This window comes from Penicillium crustosum, assembly GCF_028827405.1.
Source record: "Penicillium crustosum strain IBT 35664 chromosome Unknown utg000001l_segment0_segment0, whole genome shotgun sequence".
NCBI classification, from domain to species: Eukaryota; Fungi; Ascomycota; class Eurotiomycetes; order Eurotiales; family Aspergillaceae; genus Penicillium; species Penicillium crustosum.
In genome coordinates, this window is record NW_026623122.1 from 7,858,789 (window position 1) to 7,873,745 (window position 14,957).

A 14,957-nucleotide genomic window follows, 5' to 3' on the forward strand; every position below is an offset into this window, starting at 1 on the left:
TAGCGGCACCTGGACATGAGGTGTGTGTGTGCTAGGCGAGTCTACGGGGAAAAAAAAAAGAAAAACCGAATTTGATACCAGTCCATAACAACTCATTACATTATGACCACCCGGGCCCTCATTATATAATTCCCTCATAACCACCATTCATTACCACCACTCATTATAACCGTTCACACCAGGTGCTAAGCGCATATATCAATACTCCAAGGCTGATCCCCAGGCAGCTCGATAAAACACAGTATTTTCCCGAAAACCAACGCTTACGAGGAGTTCGAGTTGTCTAGGCAGCTGAAAGAGGAGCCTGATAAAAAAGGGTTAGTCGAAAGTTCTCCACTGTTAGGATACACCAAAACATACCAATCATTCCTGTTGCATAGGCATCAATGATCTGAATAATGACACCGTAAGTCGCACCAACAAGGAAGAAGATTCCGAGAAGTACCATTCCCCAGTGCAGCAAGTAGATCACCTTCTGCACAAGTGTACCCTTCCGGTAGTGACTGTTGCTGTGCAGCCACAAGAAACCAGGAAGACACATGGCCAGAGGGGCGAAGCAGACGGACCCAATCAGGGCAACCAGGTAGTTGAAGATGGGGATAGTCTCGCTAAGGATAAAGGAGATAGCACCGAGACCGATCGTGCAGCTCATCCAAGTCACCCAATGAACGACAGTGTTGGCTTGCAAATGACGCGTGTTACCTAAGATACGGACAAAGATGTATTTGGCGGCGATCTAAATTGCGAAGTCAGTTCTGAACGCATCAGTCGCGAGGAAGATACTCACGTGCAAGTAGATCGTGGCGCTCACGACCAGTCCCAGCAGTGCAACACCATAAGACACCATCTTGATCGTCTGCCCAGCGCTCTGTAGATAGAAAAGAATAAGTTACTTATACCCGATACCACCACCACGGAGATAATACATACACCCAAAGACGGACTAGCCACCCACTGTCCACACCAACGATAGACAACCAAGCTGAATGCAAGATACGACGCGTTAACCACAATCATGCACAGGTACAACGCCTTCTTGTAGTCCTTCGGGTTGCGCATCTCCGACATTACCGGGATGAAGGCGCTGGTACCAGCCGTGGAGACGAAGATAGTACTGGAAGCAACCATGCCAGCAGCAAATCCGGGGTTGTTGATAGCCACGTAGCCCAGGTCATAAGGGCCCTCCTGGGGTGCAGCGGCCGGCCGGTCGCGGGTTGTAACTCCGATGACAACGATCAGAACTGCGGCATAGATCGAAATAAATCCTGCATATGTGAGCCAGCCCACATGCTGGAGTTTGCGCACCGAAGCTGTCGCGATGATAACAACCGCTCCAATCAAAGACCACCAGACAGTGCACGCAGAGTGGTGGGACAGGGCATTCAATGCAGTTGAAACTCCAATGATACCACTGCCCGTCACAAGAACGTAGCCGATGAGAAAGAGGATGCCGGTAAGCTCCTTCGCGAAGAAACCGCCAGCAACCTCCGCCATGTCGGCGATGGAGTGGCAGTGAGGATGCTTCTTGCGGAAGTTGCCCAGAATCACGAAAGAGTAAGTGTTGAATGCGCCCCATGCGACGATACTGATCGAGCCACCCACCGCACCGAGGGAGTACAATGAAGCTGGCAGCGACAGCACACCCGTCGCGAAGAGGACCTTCACGAAGATAATACACGCCTTAAACCAGCCAACACCGCGGAAGCTGACGCCATCCTCGGTCTTCTTGAAGACTTCATGCTCCTCGGTAGAGTCCCTGGGGCTTCCCAGCTCTGTGTCATTCACGCTTCCCTTCTCATTGATATTCATGATGAATGGACGAGTTTGACTCGAAAATTGCAGCCCACGGGAAAGGTAGAGTTTAAAAATGGAAATCCCGGGAAAATGGAAAAGTTTTCTACAATGGTATTGTTCTATTTGTCTTAGAGACCTTCCATGGTGGTAATTAACTGTGGGCCCTGCAGTGCAAGCGTTGATAAATTGGCACTAGTTGGGCTACACTAGTATTCCGCACACGCGCTTATTTGCAGTTAGTCTATATCCCCGGTCACAAGATTTTCCTCAACAGCTAAAATCACATCATTCGGGATCTTCTTCTTTTCCTTGAGGTCTGCGGCGAGGGTTTTCTTGCTCGAAATTCTGAAAGAAAAAAAGACTACTAAAAACCGCGACGTGGCTGCCATCTTGCTGTTTTTCTAATGCATATCAGCAACCCGCAGGATAAAAGAAGTGGCGTGGGGCTTGCATTCTGGAACCCAGTCACAGCTTGGCTAGTTTCAGGCATATTGGCGCGGACCACAAGGCTAGCTTAGCTGTCTCTCAGGTCATACTTTTCGGTGAGGCAAACTTATCACTAGTCAAGACTTGTTCCACGTGGACAATGCCGGGTATAACACATTGTGACTATGTTGAGATGTGGAACAAGCGGACGGGAGAGTAGGGATAGAAGGGGGAGAGAACTACTTGATGTGGGTCCTACCACGTGTGTCGATCGTGGCCGGAGGCATAGCAACTACTGAAGAATAAGATAATTATTATACCGAGTGACACTTTTGCTACCTAAACCCATTTTCTCTTGTAGGAAATTTCTGGAAGTAACCTGTGATAGTGAGCTTTGGTCTAATGCGGGAAAGGGTGCGACAGGGGAGGAACAAGGGGGGGAACGAATCAGCACCAGGTATCCGGCGATCTGCATGGGCCACTTTGCCCTAGATATTGGTTAGATCGGCATCCACTAGCAGGTAATATTGCTGCTCTCCAGCTATGAAAGAGCATGCATATTAAGAAGAACACGAACCACAAAAGAATTCCTTTTTCACGAGGACGGCCAGGCTTGCTAAATGATTATATGGGCCTCAGGATTACTATAGCATTGAGACTGCTCATTCCAAAGCCTAACCATCTAACTAATTAGATATCACCAGTATTAAAATATCATGTAAGCGAGGCATGCCACTAGATGCAAATGAAATCGATGGCACAGTTATTCCGGCCCTGGATTGGATAAAAACTAATGAAAAGTATTATACTAACCCCAAAAAATATTTGTCCAAGTGTTTATTTGTATTGTTGGGTTGCGCGGGGAAAACAAAAATATGACACGAGGAAAGCTCAACAAAACATCGAAAACTAGAGTAAATTGGGACGGCAATACACTCCAAGCAAAACAAAAGAAGAAGAAAAGGGATAACAGTTGAAAGGTGGGTTCCAGCACAAGCGACAGTCTGGCAGAGAAATGACAGGTATGTCAGTCTCTCAAGGAACTCCAGGTGCTGCTGGAGGGAACCTAAATTGTCCTCCCACCGCAGCTAACCACGGGCCATGTGTAGTGGCGAACCTTCCTGGGGGCAAGGGATTGTGTACTATTGGATTATGCTGTCCAGGGGTGATAGCAAGATTCAAGTCTGGCAGGCCAAGTTCAAACCTCGTGGTTGAGACATATGTCTCACGAATGCCATTAGGTGCGCTTGCCACGTATAACAGATCTGACACAATTGGGCCATCTAGTCGAGGGGCAGCTCCATTGGGTGACCAGCCTCCTGGAACGAGATTGCAAAATGTTCTAGTCCAAGCGATCATCCTTTGACGGTTTCCATCAAGGATTGTGACTTCTACTTCAATCACTTCCCTAGTTACAAGGCCATTACCAGTACTGATTGTTGACATGCAGACGACCGGTACCCTTGGCCCAACAGCACCGCCAAAAGGACCAAGAAGCACACTAAGATCCGCTTGGAACATGGTAAGCCTACTGCACCCAGTATCGTGGACAAATTCCAACTCGGCAAACCACGCTATTCCCGGAAGACGGATTGCTAAAGACAACTAGATAAAATAGTTAGCAAAACATAGAAGGGGGTTGTGCAATAAGTATGGATCTTACGCCCATCAGCTTGTCATATTGTGAATGTGGAAGTAGTGTGATCGCTGCATAGGAGCTCTCATTTTCAAGACCGCAGATCTAATGTTATTCATTAGTGAGTCGTTGTCAGAAGGCTAAAGAGATCAATTACCCCTTCCACCCAAAAGCCTTTGTAATCCTGGTAGTGGGAATTAATCGCTTCAAATTCATCCCAGTCAAAGGGTCTTGGTTGAGAAATCCGAGTGCCCTTCAACCAATATGTAACAAGGCCGGTATTCCAATCCAGCTCCCCCGATTTATATGCTTCTAAGAGAGCCTCGATATTTGGAAGTTGCTGGTAGTCATCCGTAGTGCTCGCCAGATATGTCTTCATCATTTCCAATTCATGCACCCGTCGAATGGTCTCCAAGCTGAGCTCTTCATACCCCAGAAACCTCATCTCACTACAGTATAAAAAGGTGAGAATCTGTGGAAAAAATATCAAGATAGCTGACTCACTCCTCTTTCGCCTTTGCAGCTGTATACTCCTGTAACCTTTGCTGAAAAACATGCGGCATTATATTTTCGGCAATTCTCTCGTGGCATCTTTCGATTTGACCATCGATGTCACTATTAAATTCCAATTAGCTTGTTCTTTGTATGGACAATTAAATTCAATGCTGTCTCACTTAAGTTCAAGATCGTCTTCCTTCATATGCCACCCCCGAGGAAGCTTAGCAGGGTCGGTAATGGGGTCGGTTCCTGTCCGTTTAGCCCATGGTCTGCTTTTCTTTGGCTTCTGTCGTTCAGGTGGCACGAAAGTGCCAACGTAACATTTTTCAAGGTCTAGCTCTTCTATCTTGAGCGCTATGCGTGGAGTTGGATCTTGTGGCGAGCCCCTATGGTGGTGGGGCGGTAGTTGCTTCACACGAGTACTACGTCGAAAGTTATACCGGTCTGACATGTTGAAGATAATATCAAGATTAAGTCTCGCAAATTAAAAATGCCTTGATGCGAATGCACAACCAAGTCAGAGGGTAATAATATATAAATACCGGAAGAAATAGAGCCACGCTAACGAGGAAGATAAAGAAATACTTTGGAGAAAGAGAGAAAACGTACACTTAGAATGGAGTGGATTTTGGGGTCAAGGTCTCAAAGACACGGTATAGCTACAACAAAGAATATATCCTCGGAGGGGATGACTGTAAGCCACAAGGCTCGTTTCTTACAACTACATTTCCCTATACTCTCTTCGCTCGCTTTCATTGTGGAGAAACTAGAATGAATGATAGGAAAGCTTTGATTCTCAGCCTGGAAATGCTTTCTACAACATCAAACAAAAAGAACCTAAGATTTAACATGGGATTAAAGAAGGAAAAGTTGAGGAATATATATATTTAGCATTGTGGAGTTGACTATGTTTCTATTTTTGACGACTGTGAAATGAGATACGAGTTGGAGTTTTTATTTTTTTATTTTCTATAACCCAGATATATAGATTTCGAATTTTAAGCCAAGTAGATTGATAGTAATCCAGACTTTTTTTTTTTTTTAAAAAAAAAAACATCGTTTCTTTATCTCGTTTTCTAGTACAAATAGGGACACTAGTTATCACGTGACAGGGAGTTACAATCTGGGGAAACAACCCTTGACCTTGACCCCCTGAGCTCTTTTACTCTGAATTATTAAGTCACTTTTCCAACTCCGCTCTCAATCCAATTAGGAACTTTCCTGTACTTCACCTGTCCTCTCAGTATCCTATCCATTGGCTTCCACACCTGGTTGACTCCCGTGCGGCCTCCGTGAGACAATGAAATTCGTGACGCGATCGAAAAGTGACAGTCCAGCCATGCACAAACCTACCCTAACTCTTCTTAAACAAGGTCGTGAATGATTCGTCCAGCGAATAACATAAAGTCGAAGGAGACACATAACGCAGTTCTAATTATTTCATCGGACGAGCAGGAGCCGTTTGGCGGGCTGGTTTCTCCAATCTTCAGGCCACATAATTTGCCGGGTAGCCAGTGGTATTCTCAGTGGCTGCAGACTTCAACTGACAGTATCAGATGTGTCTGTCCTTCAACCATTCAAATGACAGAACTTGATTTGGCACTTCCAGGAAATGCAGCAGCCGATTGCGTGAAGTAGAGGGACACCAGTCCAGTACAATATTCGGCAGCCCGCTCGGTCTGATGATCCCAGTCATTCCGCACCTATTTACTGCACGGAATGCGCGCATATTTACCTTGAATATCTTCTCACAAGGCCTAGTCAAGGGTCGATGCCCACTCATAACAACCCAGAGAAAGGTAAAATCCCAATGTAGCTCGATAATGAAAATTTTCGATACTTTGGCTACTTGACCTGTTTTTAAATGTACATATTAAAACATCCGACTGGTTATCGCCACGCGGTCCATTAGTTTAATTGACAAAGCTTCCTGCCAGTATTATTCCTCTATGGGAACCACAAAAATTAGGAACCTCAAGTTATTTACCCTCCCAAATTTGCCTGATTTACGGAACAATGATGCAAATAATACCTACAACCGCGATTTTACTATCTAGATTTTAATGCCACATCTGTCATTCCGATAGAAGACCCTGATATGCATAATTATGGATATAGTCTATGGCAGCCTTTTGCGGGGTTGTCACTTGCATCATATCACGCCATGTCAGCATTTCAATGCGCCCAAGACCACTCGATACCTTCTCCGACCATTGGCAAGCGCATGGTGTTATTGTCAGAGATAGCACGTCAACTTTGGTCAGTTCTCGATTTACGATGTTAAATTTGTCATTCTATAGGACGGATAGCACGGCATTAGTGTTGATGTGTTCTGTATAACCGACCTTTCCACACGATGGCTTGTGATTGTTGCTTGTACCGGACACGAAGGAATCCATACGTGATTCTACAATAAAATGGCGCGAAAGAAATAAAAATCTAGAACCGTTGGTATTTAAGTAGTAGCTGCTCACAGATCTCGAGTAATTGCTCAAACTTGATAACGACAGAACTTACCAATATCTCAGCACAAGATGGCACCATCTATTGCCCAAACCACCACTGCGGAAGTTGTTGTTCCTGTGAAAGCCACTCCTGGAACAACTGAGACCAAAGCCAGAGTGAGAAGAATCATTGACGAGGAAGGGGGAAACACAACTGCCAGCGTAGGTCATGGCTAGGCCGTTGAATCTCTCCACATATAGCCTGACCTGACAATGACGCAGTATCCAAACTACCTGCCTGTATACGACTATGGCGAGAAATACCCTCCTCTTGAACCTTTTACCCACGTCGAGCACGGGAAAGACGCCGACCCCTCCTTCAAGGATCTTCTCCCTGAGGGCTCCAAGATTCAAAAACTGACTCCGACTACTGGGTCTGAGGTTACAGGCGTTCAATTAAGCAAGCTAACTGCTGCCGGAAAAGATCAGCTCGCTTTGCTCGTTGCCCAACGTAAGGTTGTCGCCTTTAGAGACCAAGATCTCGCGGACCTGCCAATCCAGGAGGCCCTCGATTTTGGAGGCTACTTTGGCCGCCATCATATCCACCCAACTAGCGGGGCTCCAGAGGGATATCCTGAGATTCATCTCGTTCACCGTAACAACAATGCGTGGGAATATGATGAATATCTCCAGACAAAGAACAGCAGTGTCGCATGGCATTCTGATGTCACATATGAGCAGCAACCACCTGGCACCACGTTCCTATATGTGCTTGATACCCCTGAGGTTGGTGGAGATACTGCCTTCGTGAACCAAGTTGAGGCCTATAACCGGCTTTCTCCAGCGCTCAAGGAGCGTCTTCACGGCTTGAAGGCTGTGCATTCTGGATTTGAGCAGGCTGAGTTTAGTCTGAAACGTGGTGGAGTTGACAGACGAGAGCCGGTGAAAACCGAGCATCCTCTTATTCGAACCCATCCGGTGACTGGCGAGAAAGCGCTTTTCGTCAATGGTGGCTGTAAGTATCGTCCCGTGTTCTTGGAAAAAGGAATCAGTACTTACACCAAGACTAGTCACTCGCAGCATTGTCGGACTTAAGAAGGAAGAGAGCGATGCCCTTCTAGGGTTCCTACTGGCCCACGTGGGTCGTGGCATTGACTATCAAGCTCGTATTCGATGGGCCCCGAAGACTGTTGTTGTATGGGATGTGAGTTGTCTCTTGAACTATTCATCAACAGTTCACAATACTAATGTGCATGCAATATAGAACCGTGTCACGGCCCATTCTGCGATTGTTGACTGGACGACTGGGGAGCGTCGCCACTTGGCGCGCATTACCCCCCAGGCAGAACGCCCTTATGAGACGCCTTACGTCCCACAGGAGGGTGAACCCAAGGAGTAGGGTTCTATTAGATAACTATTCAAATACTTCGAGATAATAAAGGGTTGATACAATCGTACATGCTTCGTTTCGACAAGCCCAATTTAGAATCATGCACACACAATGATTTATACACTTTGGATGAATTGTGATTTTATTGGGAACTGTAGAATCTCCGAAGAAAAACATATCCAAACCCCTCACTGACGACATCTTGTAATATGAATGCATGGCGCTAAGATAGCCGCAAGACAACCTCATTTGAGCCATAATGATGCAATATGTGACTAACCACACGAGCCTGTACATCAAGTTCTTGTCAAATTAGTGCCTTCCGGTTACTCCAGTGCTGAAACTATGATTGATAATCAGAACTTAAATAAATTCAGAACTTAAATAAATTTCCTTTTTTGACAAAGTCATTATATTCTAATCGATTTGTTATGAACAACGCATCTTTGTCCCTCTTACTATGGATTGACCTGAAGTTTATTCAATCGCAACACTGAAGCGTTGAATGATATCGAATCTTTGGAATTCATCCTGCAGATTTATATATCTAACGAGCAAACCGGAAGTCAATTCTATACAAGATAGTTAGTTGGTAGACACTAGAAGTAGTTATACCCTACAGCGCTAACGAACCTCTTGTTGGTCAATACCGGGTTTTCACGCAAGTAAAGTTCTCTTTGCTCGCTCGTCATAGCGTCCCATTTTGTAGAGTTATGTCTGTACGTAAGTCAGCAAGTATGCTCCATGTTAATGTTTGCATGAGATATGTACTTATTCCACCAATCGTAGTAGACCTTGGCGAGCACAAAAAGGAATCCACTGACGACAGCCATCGCGATAAGAACCTTGTTTCCATTTTTATAGTACGGCGCATCCTTTGCTTGGTACACCTGTTCAAGATTGTTAGCATCCCAAGTAGTGAATGTATTTCCTAGCCATCGGTAACCAAAAAGGAAGGACCAGAAAGACAACGACTAAAACTCACATTAGCGCTGGCAATGCTGCTCAATTGTACAGACATATTATACAATGCAGAAGCAACAGTTCGAGTCCGGACAGATCCGGCATTCCGCGAAGTCAACGCCACCACAACAGGATGAATACTCGGCGAACCAACAAGAAGTGTAAGTATCGCCCAACGCGGCCAGGGCATGCTTTTTTCAGGAAGTACCTCCAGTGCAATCAGCAGGACTAGGTTCCAGAATTCCACTCCCACACCCCAAAGCAGGCGCTGGTTTGTGCGCTCCGCAACCCAGGTAATGGTTATCATGGTGATAATCGTAACGACAGCCGATGGAATTACCAACAAATTGGTCTGGAATGTCGTGAATCCCTGGGATCGTAGCTGTAGCGTGAGATAGCCTTGCGCTGGACTCGTCGGAATCATCCAAATCAAACCGAGAGCGTAAATGGGCCACATATGGTAATCCTTGAGCGACTCCCAAAAGAGCCGTGGGGTGACGGCTTGTCGATTATGCATACTGCCCTTACTAGGATCGTCCCTGATAACTCGATTCACTATGATCTTCTCTTCATGCTCCGTAAACCATCCATCCTTTCCGCGGAAACCCCCTTGGTTTGTACGGGAGATGCTGGCATCCAGAAATACGCAATGATTCCAATGACGCCGGTTATAAGACCTTCATACGCAAATAGATATCTCCAGGCACCGCTGCCATCGGCATCGGTAATGTGAAGGAGGCCAAAGGCTAGGAATGAACCAATGATTCCAGCGATGGTGAAAGAAATCCAGAAAGCTGTCAATATTCTCGGCAGCTCACTAGACTTGTAGAAGAATGATAAGAAAAGAATTGTGTCGGGTATACTACAACCGGTGGTTAGTTCCATGTTAAGATTTTGCGAAATGCGAATACTCACAAACCGCCTTCTAGGAACCCCAGCAGAGCTCGACAGCCCAGATATGAGCCCCGACCAGTTAAAAAGGCCTGGCAAGCTGCGACTAGACTCCATGAAACAATTTGAATAGGAATCCAACGGTCTGGCCCGACTCTCTTGGATAGTAGCTGGGAGGGCATCTCAGCCAATAAAAAACAGACTAGAAAGATTGTCTGACCCAGGTTGTAATCGTTGGTCGTCATTTCAAGATCTTGTAGAAAGGTACTTGAGAGTGCTTGGCTGATGTTTCCTCGATCTAGCTGCAATGCAAAGAAGGTGACACAGGCAAACGTGCAGACACGAGCATCGATCTATCCGAATTTAGTCAATTGGCAATTGGATCGTGACATAGAATAGTTAACTGACCTTCCTGACGACTTTCTTCTCCTCTGTCTCCGTCCATTGAAAGTTGGGATCCCAGCGATGGAGTCCTTCATAGCTGTCAATGGGACGGTAGAAGTGATGGCCTTCACTGGCCTCAAAGGTACCTTCTCCTTTGTGTAGTTCACTCTTCTGCCCCTCTTCGTCTGATCCGTCCGCACTAATAGCAGCAACCTGCGCTGTCTTTTTTCCTCTATGGACATCTTTCGAGATTGAAGGCAGAGACAAATGCGGAACCTTGTCGAAGATGATTGCGAATAGCATCGTGAAGATATCTACTTCGGCCTTTATAGTTCTGGAGAAAGTACGGGTTGTTGCAATTGCTGTCACGCAATTCTGGCCTAGGAAGAGTTGTTATGTTGTGCCCGCAGGCGTGAATGAGACAATTGCAAACCAAACAACTTAGCTCTGGAATAGCGCCTGGCATATACAATTAGCGTCACATATACTTCCATGTTCTTGCAGCAATAAGTATGTATGGTTTGTGGGATAATGCTGACACATGTCTGGTTAGCCTTTGGGGCGGGGTCCAAGCAACTTGCATCATTCGGAGATTTAGACACGCCATTTGGGCTAATGTTTTATCATTCAACGAATCTCTTGTTATTGGTGCTTTAACATCGCTTAAATATTATCGATCGATGCTTATCTCGTTTTGAGATTTACCTTTTACTGCAACCATTGCGTGATGCGTAAAGGACCAACCTCGCCTTTCAGTCACCGGCAAATGTTTACACAGATCACCTATGCCTACTTCATATCCAAACTCATACTCGGTTCCTCGGTAGTTGCTTGGTATATATTTTCTAGCTTCCTAATATTCGGATTTGAAGTAATGCACCGGAGTTGTTATGAAAGACTATCCTACAATGCATACAAAGTCGGTGTCGTACCACAGGGCTACATGTCCACAAGATGTGGTCAAATTCGGATCGAGAAAAAGACCACTGTAGCGATGGGATACTCGATTCATCATAAAACAATAACCATGGCGGGTGCATTGCGTTAAAGCTTAGGATCCGCCGTGCGTCCATTCACTGGGAGCTTGCGATCATGACCAGCCTTCTATGGAGATAAAACATGGGTGAAGGGATCAGAAAAAGATATTTGTGCTCAACCCATTCCATGACTGTACTCGCCCATCACATGCCGCTGTCTGGGACCTGTCTATTTTGAGATGGGACACCAGTCAACGTGGCCCTCCTGGTTGTTTCCCCACCACAACGGGAATGGATGAGATGGTCCACCAGCTCCGTACACGGCGAACGATAGAATGAAGATGACAAAAAGGCTCCCGGCGTCGAACGCCCCCGCAATAATGTATGAGTAGTCTCTGAAGATGCGTGGGTGGTAATTCCGGAGGTAGGCCTGGGTAAATAAGCCACAGAGTAATCCACTAAGAATGGTGCACGTCTGTGGCTGGGTTGAGATATTGCCAGCGTACTGGATAAATTGTGGGAGGTTAATTTCCGAAAGGTCAAGCTGTCCGACTTTGGGAATAAACTAAAACGCAAAAATGGGTCAGGATCAACGAGTTGAAGAATCTTGGGGCTGTTTTGGGCTTGCTGACCTGGTAGCAAAGCCTACGAACAACCACCGCAGCAGCACCAACAGCTAGAGCAATAGGAATCATCTCGTACTTCGCACCAAGCTTGTACAAATAGGGAGCCAAGGCCCAGTAGGCCGCCTTCGTGTTGAAAGCTTGCATTGTCATACCACTCCAGGAGGAGTTTCCATTGCCTTCAATAAGGAGATCCCGATTGGCTGAGATGATGGAAGACAAAATTGCATAGTTGATAAATCCACCAAGTACAATGCCATACATTTGGGCCCAAAGCATGGTTCTGGGGGGTATTTTCAGGTATTCGCCTAGCTTGAGATCAGTGGACACTGAGACTGAAGATATGACAATATTGTGCGACCAAGCAGCGAAATACATGTTACCAACTGGGCGCCCGGGAAGCATGAGCCCAGCCAGCATCTTCGACAGGTTATTGGTGGCAATACCGTTGCCGAAGCGAGCAAAGAAAATGACGCTCTAGAACATAATATCGGTCAGAGAATTTGCAAAGCTGTGTCTTCGAGGATACTCACGAAAGGCGAAATGAAAATTGCTAGTGCTAGCGCAACAATGTACGCCCAGACCGGAAGAGTGATCTTCTCTTTGATCACTACGATAAGACCAAGAACAAAACTCAAGACGATAATGCCGGCGAAGCACCACCATGGGGTGTCCTTGCAGTGCTTGGCCATGTGGGTGTGATGCGGATCATCATGCTTACCTTCCCTGGCGCGTCGATATACCCTCCAAATACCTTTGCCCCAGAAGAGGATGCAGTGAGGAATCAGGGCACCAATCTGTAACCCCGTGAGTGTCTGAGTTTAGGGTAGGGGTATTACACTCACCGCAGCATTGGCCGTGAACAGACCAAATGCAAAGGACTCACTAAGCTGGGGTAGTTCATGCTTTTCAATGACTGATTTGTCGAGTAAGCCACCGGGAAAAGCTTCTCTCACTGGATATTTTGTGCCGTTGGCCATGAGCAGGTTGGTCGGCATTAATGGGAGTGATCTTGAACCCCAGCCGTTTCCGAAGTAGATACCAATCATCACTATGGCGCAAATTCCACCACGAAAGTATGAAGTACTAACTTAAGAGGATTAGCAGTTGAAGATGATGTGATCTGAGTTCAGAAGCCTCGTTAGTTAGTATGCAGTATCACTTGGGCATCATGTGCCAACTCACATATTGCCAGTCAAAGGACAAAGAGAAGAGACCCAAGCCTTCATTGGCAGTAGCACCGCCGAAAAGGTTGGTGAGTATGGCACCTTTCTTGCCGGCTGCTTTCTGTGAAGCTAAACACTAAGATTTTGTAGTCTAGTCAGATAGAGTGGAGGGGATGTTGCTAGAAGGCAGTACATACCGGAATGGAGACAGAGTTTAGCCATGGAAATATGTATGCAGGGAAGATCTCATAAAGAAAAATACCCGTGAAAGCATACCAGAAATATTTCAGTGGCTTGAGTTCTCGATTTGTTCCCAGTGAAGCTATTGGAGAGTTTTCACAACAGGCAGGCTACCCCAATAAACAGCCTCAACATCCCAGACAGCAAAGAACCGCATGAATCCACAGAGGCCACAGCCAAAGAGACCGATAGAGATAATTCCCAGGATGACAGTAGGGGCGCTCAGAGGAAGATCGTAGAACAGCTTTTGTGCCGCAAACACAGCCGTGTCATCCGTAACGTACCCGGCTGCCGTGGCAGTGATCACGGAGATCGAATGCTCTTTAAGACTGAACGGCCCAGAGTTCATAAACTTAATTACAGTGATTCACCAAGGGAGCCCGACCTGCCCATTTTGTTCTCTCCATCTCGCCTCAGACCTATCACCGCGGGGGAGAAATTTGGCCCAGGCGGTACCGATAAAGTAGGAAACAAGAACGAGAAAAACACCTGAAATGTTTACTTGGGTCGGTTTGAACTAAGAACACATATATTAGGAGACCTGGGATAATAAGTAATGAAGCGATGTGCAGGTTCACTTACGGTGTAAATCTGGGTCATGACAGCCAGAAAGGCCGCGAGACCAGAGCCCAGAATAGCAGCTCGAAATGTCAAAGTAGGGTCGAAATCATCTCGCATCGGCAAAATATGAGAGGCCACATCGGCTCCAGTGATAATGACAGCATCTGCAGAGTCACAGGCATTTTCCACAAACAACTCGTTGCCACTGACTTGGGCCGTATCCTTTCCTGGAACCGTGACAGCTTTCTCGTCGATCGGCTCCGGGGTAGATACCACGATACCAACACCGTGTGTAGGTGGATCAGACATGATTGTAATACAGTATGATGAGGAATATTGATTGAGTCTGTGCTATTTGTGTCACGTTAGATGGAACAACAAAACTCAGGAAATGAGGAAGGGAAGAAGAAAACACAGAAGAGATAGCAGACAGAGGATATATCTGCCATGGATTGTACGATGGCGCAATCCATTGGGACTGGAGTGGTTTGCTCTTTCCTCCGAAATAGTTCCTTCCACGATGTAATATGTGCAGGTGGTCCAAGGTCGCAACACACCTATGCAGATAAAGGTTATAGCGTAACACAGGTTCCGCCCGCGGGTCCAATCACTCGGAGCTGCCGAGGTCCTTTTGCAACATATGCCTACGACTGGCATTACATTAAGTAAAGTCAATTGTTGTCGATTGAATAGTATTCACCATACTCCTCCAATACACGCATGGCTTGCCATGGCTTTCACGAGGGGGTTTTCACGTCCACTGGGCTCCCACCATATCCTTCTGACAAGCGGTCAATAATGCAAAGGTTAAGGTATGCGCTTACTCATCGCAATCTTCTTTTGCGCCGAATAATAACCGACACTTGGGAAAGTGAAACTATCATGATCGGCCCGAAGGTTCCTTGAGTCAAATCTCTGATATATCCCACGGTTTTCAAATCGAGCCTACCCATAGACTCTACCT

The 14,957-nt window shown here is 46.3% G+C and overlaps 5 protein-coding genes across 5 annotated transcripts; 1 reads left to right on the forward strand and 4 right to left on the reverse strand.

Moving 5' to 3' along the window:
• Positions 1–263: 263 nt before the first annotated feature.
• Positions 264–1,809, reverse strand: N7487_002957 (putative neutral amino acid permease; the record flags this gene model as incomplete). The annotated part of the gene is made up of 4 exons (XM_056870704.1): positions 264–304; positions 361–736; positions 788–868; positions 931–1,809. 4 exons carry the CDS (start codon positions 1,807–1,809, stop codon positions 264–266), a joined length of 1,377 nt encoding a protein of 458 aa, XP_056735488.1.
• A 1,446-nt stretch (positions 1,810–3,255) lies between these two features.
• On the reverse strand, positions 3,256–4,805 carry N7487_002958 (uncharacterized protein; the record flags this gene model as incomplete). The annotated part of the gene is made up of 5 exons (XM_056870705.1): positions 3,256–3,825; positions 3,884–3,961; positions 4,014–4,305; positions 4,361–4,471; positions 4,531–4,805. 5 exons carry the CDS (start codon positions 4,803–4,805, stop codon positions 3,256–3,258), a joined length of 1,326 nt encoding a protein of 441 aa, XP_056735489.1.
• Positions 4,806–6,888: 2,083 nt separating this feature from the next.
• On the forward strand, positions 6,889–8,197 carry N7487_002959 (TauD/TfdA dioxygenase family protein; the record flags this gene model as incomplete). Its single annotated transcript, XM_056870706.1, has 4 exons — positions 6,889–7,020; positions 7,081–7,813; positions 7,869–8,002; positions 8,063–8,197. The coding sequence occupies 4 exons, from the start codon at positions 6,889–6,891 to the stop codon at positions 8,195–8,197; spliced, it is 1,134 nt and encodes a 377-aa protein (XP_056735490.1).
• Positions 8,198–8,735: 538 nt separating this feature from the next.
• Positions 8,736–10,729, reverse strand: N7487_002960 (uncharacterized protein; the record flags this gene model as incomplete). The annotated part of the gene is made up of 7 exons (XM_056870707.1): positions 8,736–8,760; positions 8,822–8,905; positions 8,960–9,078; positions 9,174–9,780; positions 9,837–10,013; positions 10,067–10,395; positions 10,451–10,729. The coding sequence occupies 7 exons, from the start codon at positions 10,727–10,729 to the stop codon at positions 8,736–8,738; spliced, it is 1,620 nt and encodes a 539-aa protein (XP_056735491.1).
• Positions 10,730–11,632: 903 nt separating this feature from the next.
• On the reverse strand, positions 11,633–14,302 carry N7487_002961 (OPT family oligopeptide transporter; the record flags this gene model as incomplete). The annotated part of the gene is made up of 10 exons (XM_056870708.1): positions 11,633–11,968; positions 12,057–12,503; positions 12,560–12,823; positions 12,872–13,037; positions 13,118–13,149; positions 13,212–13,328; positions 13,390–13,493; positions 13,547–13,761; positions 13,804–13,949; positions 14,015–14,302. The coding sequence occupies 10 exons, from the start codon at positions 14,300–14,302 to the stop codon at positions 11,633–11,635; spliced, it is 2,115 nt and encodes a 704-aa protein (XP_056735492.1).
• Positions 14,303–14,957: the final 655 nt, after the last annotated feature.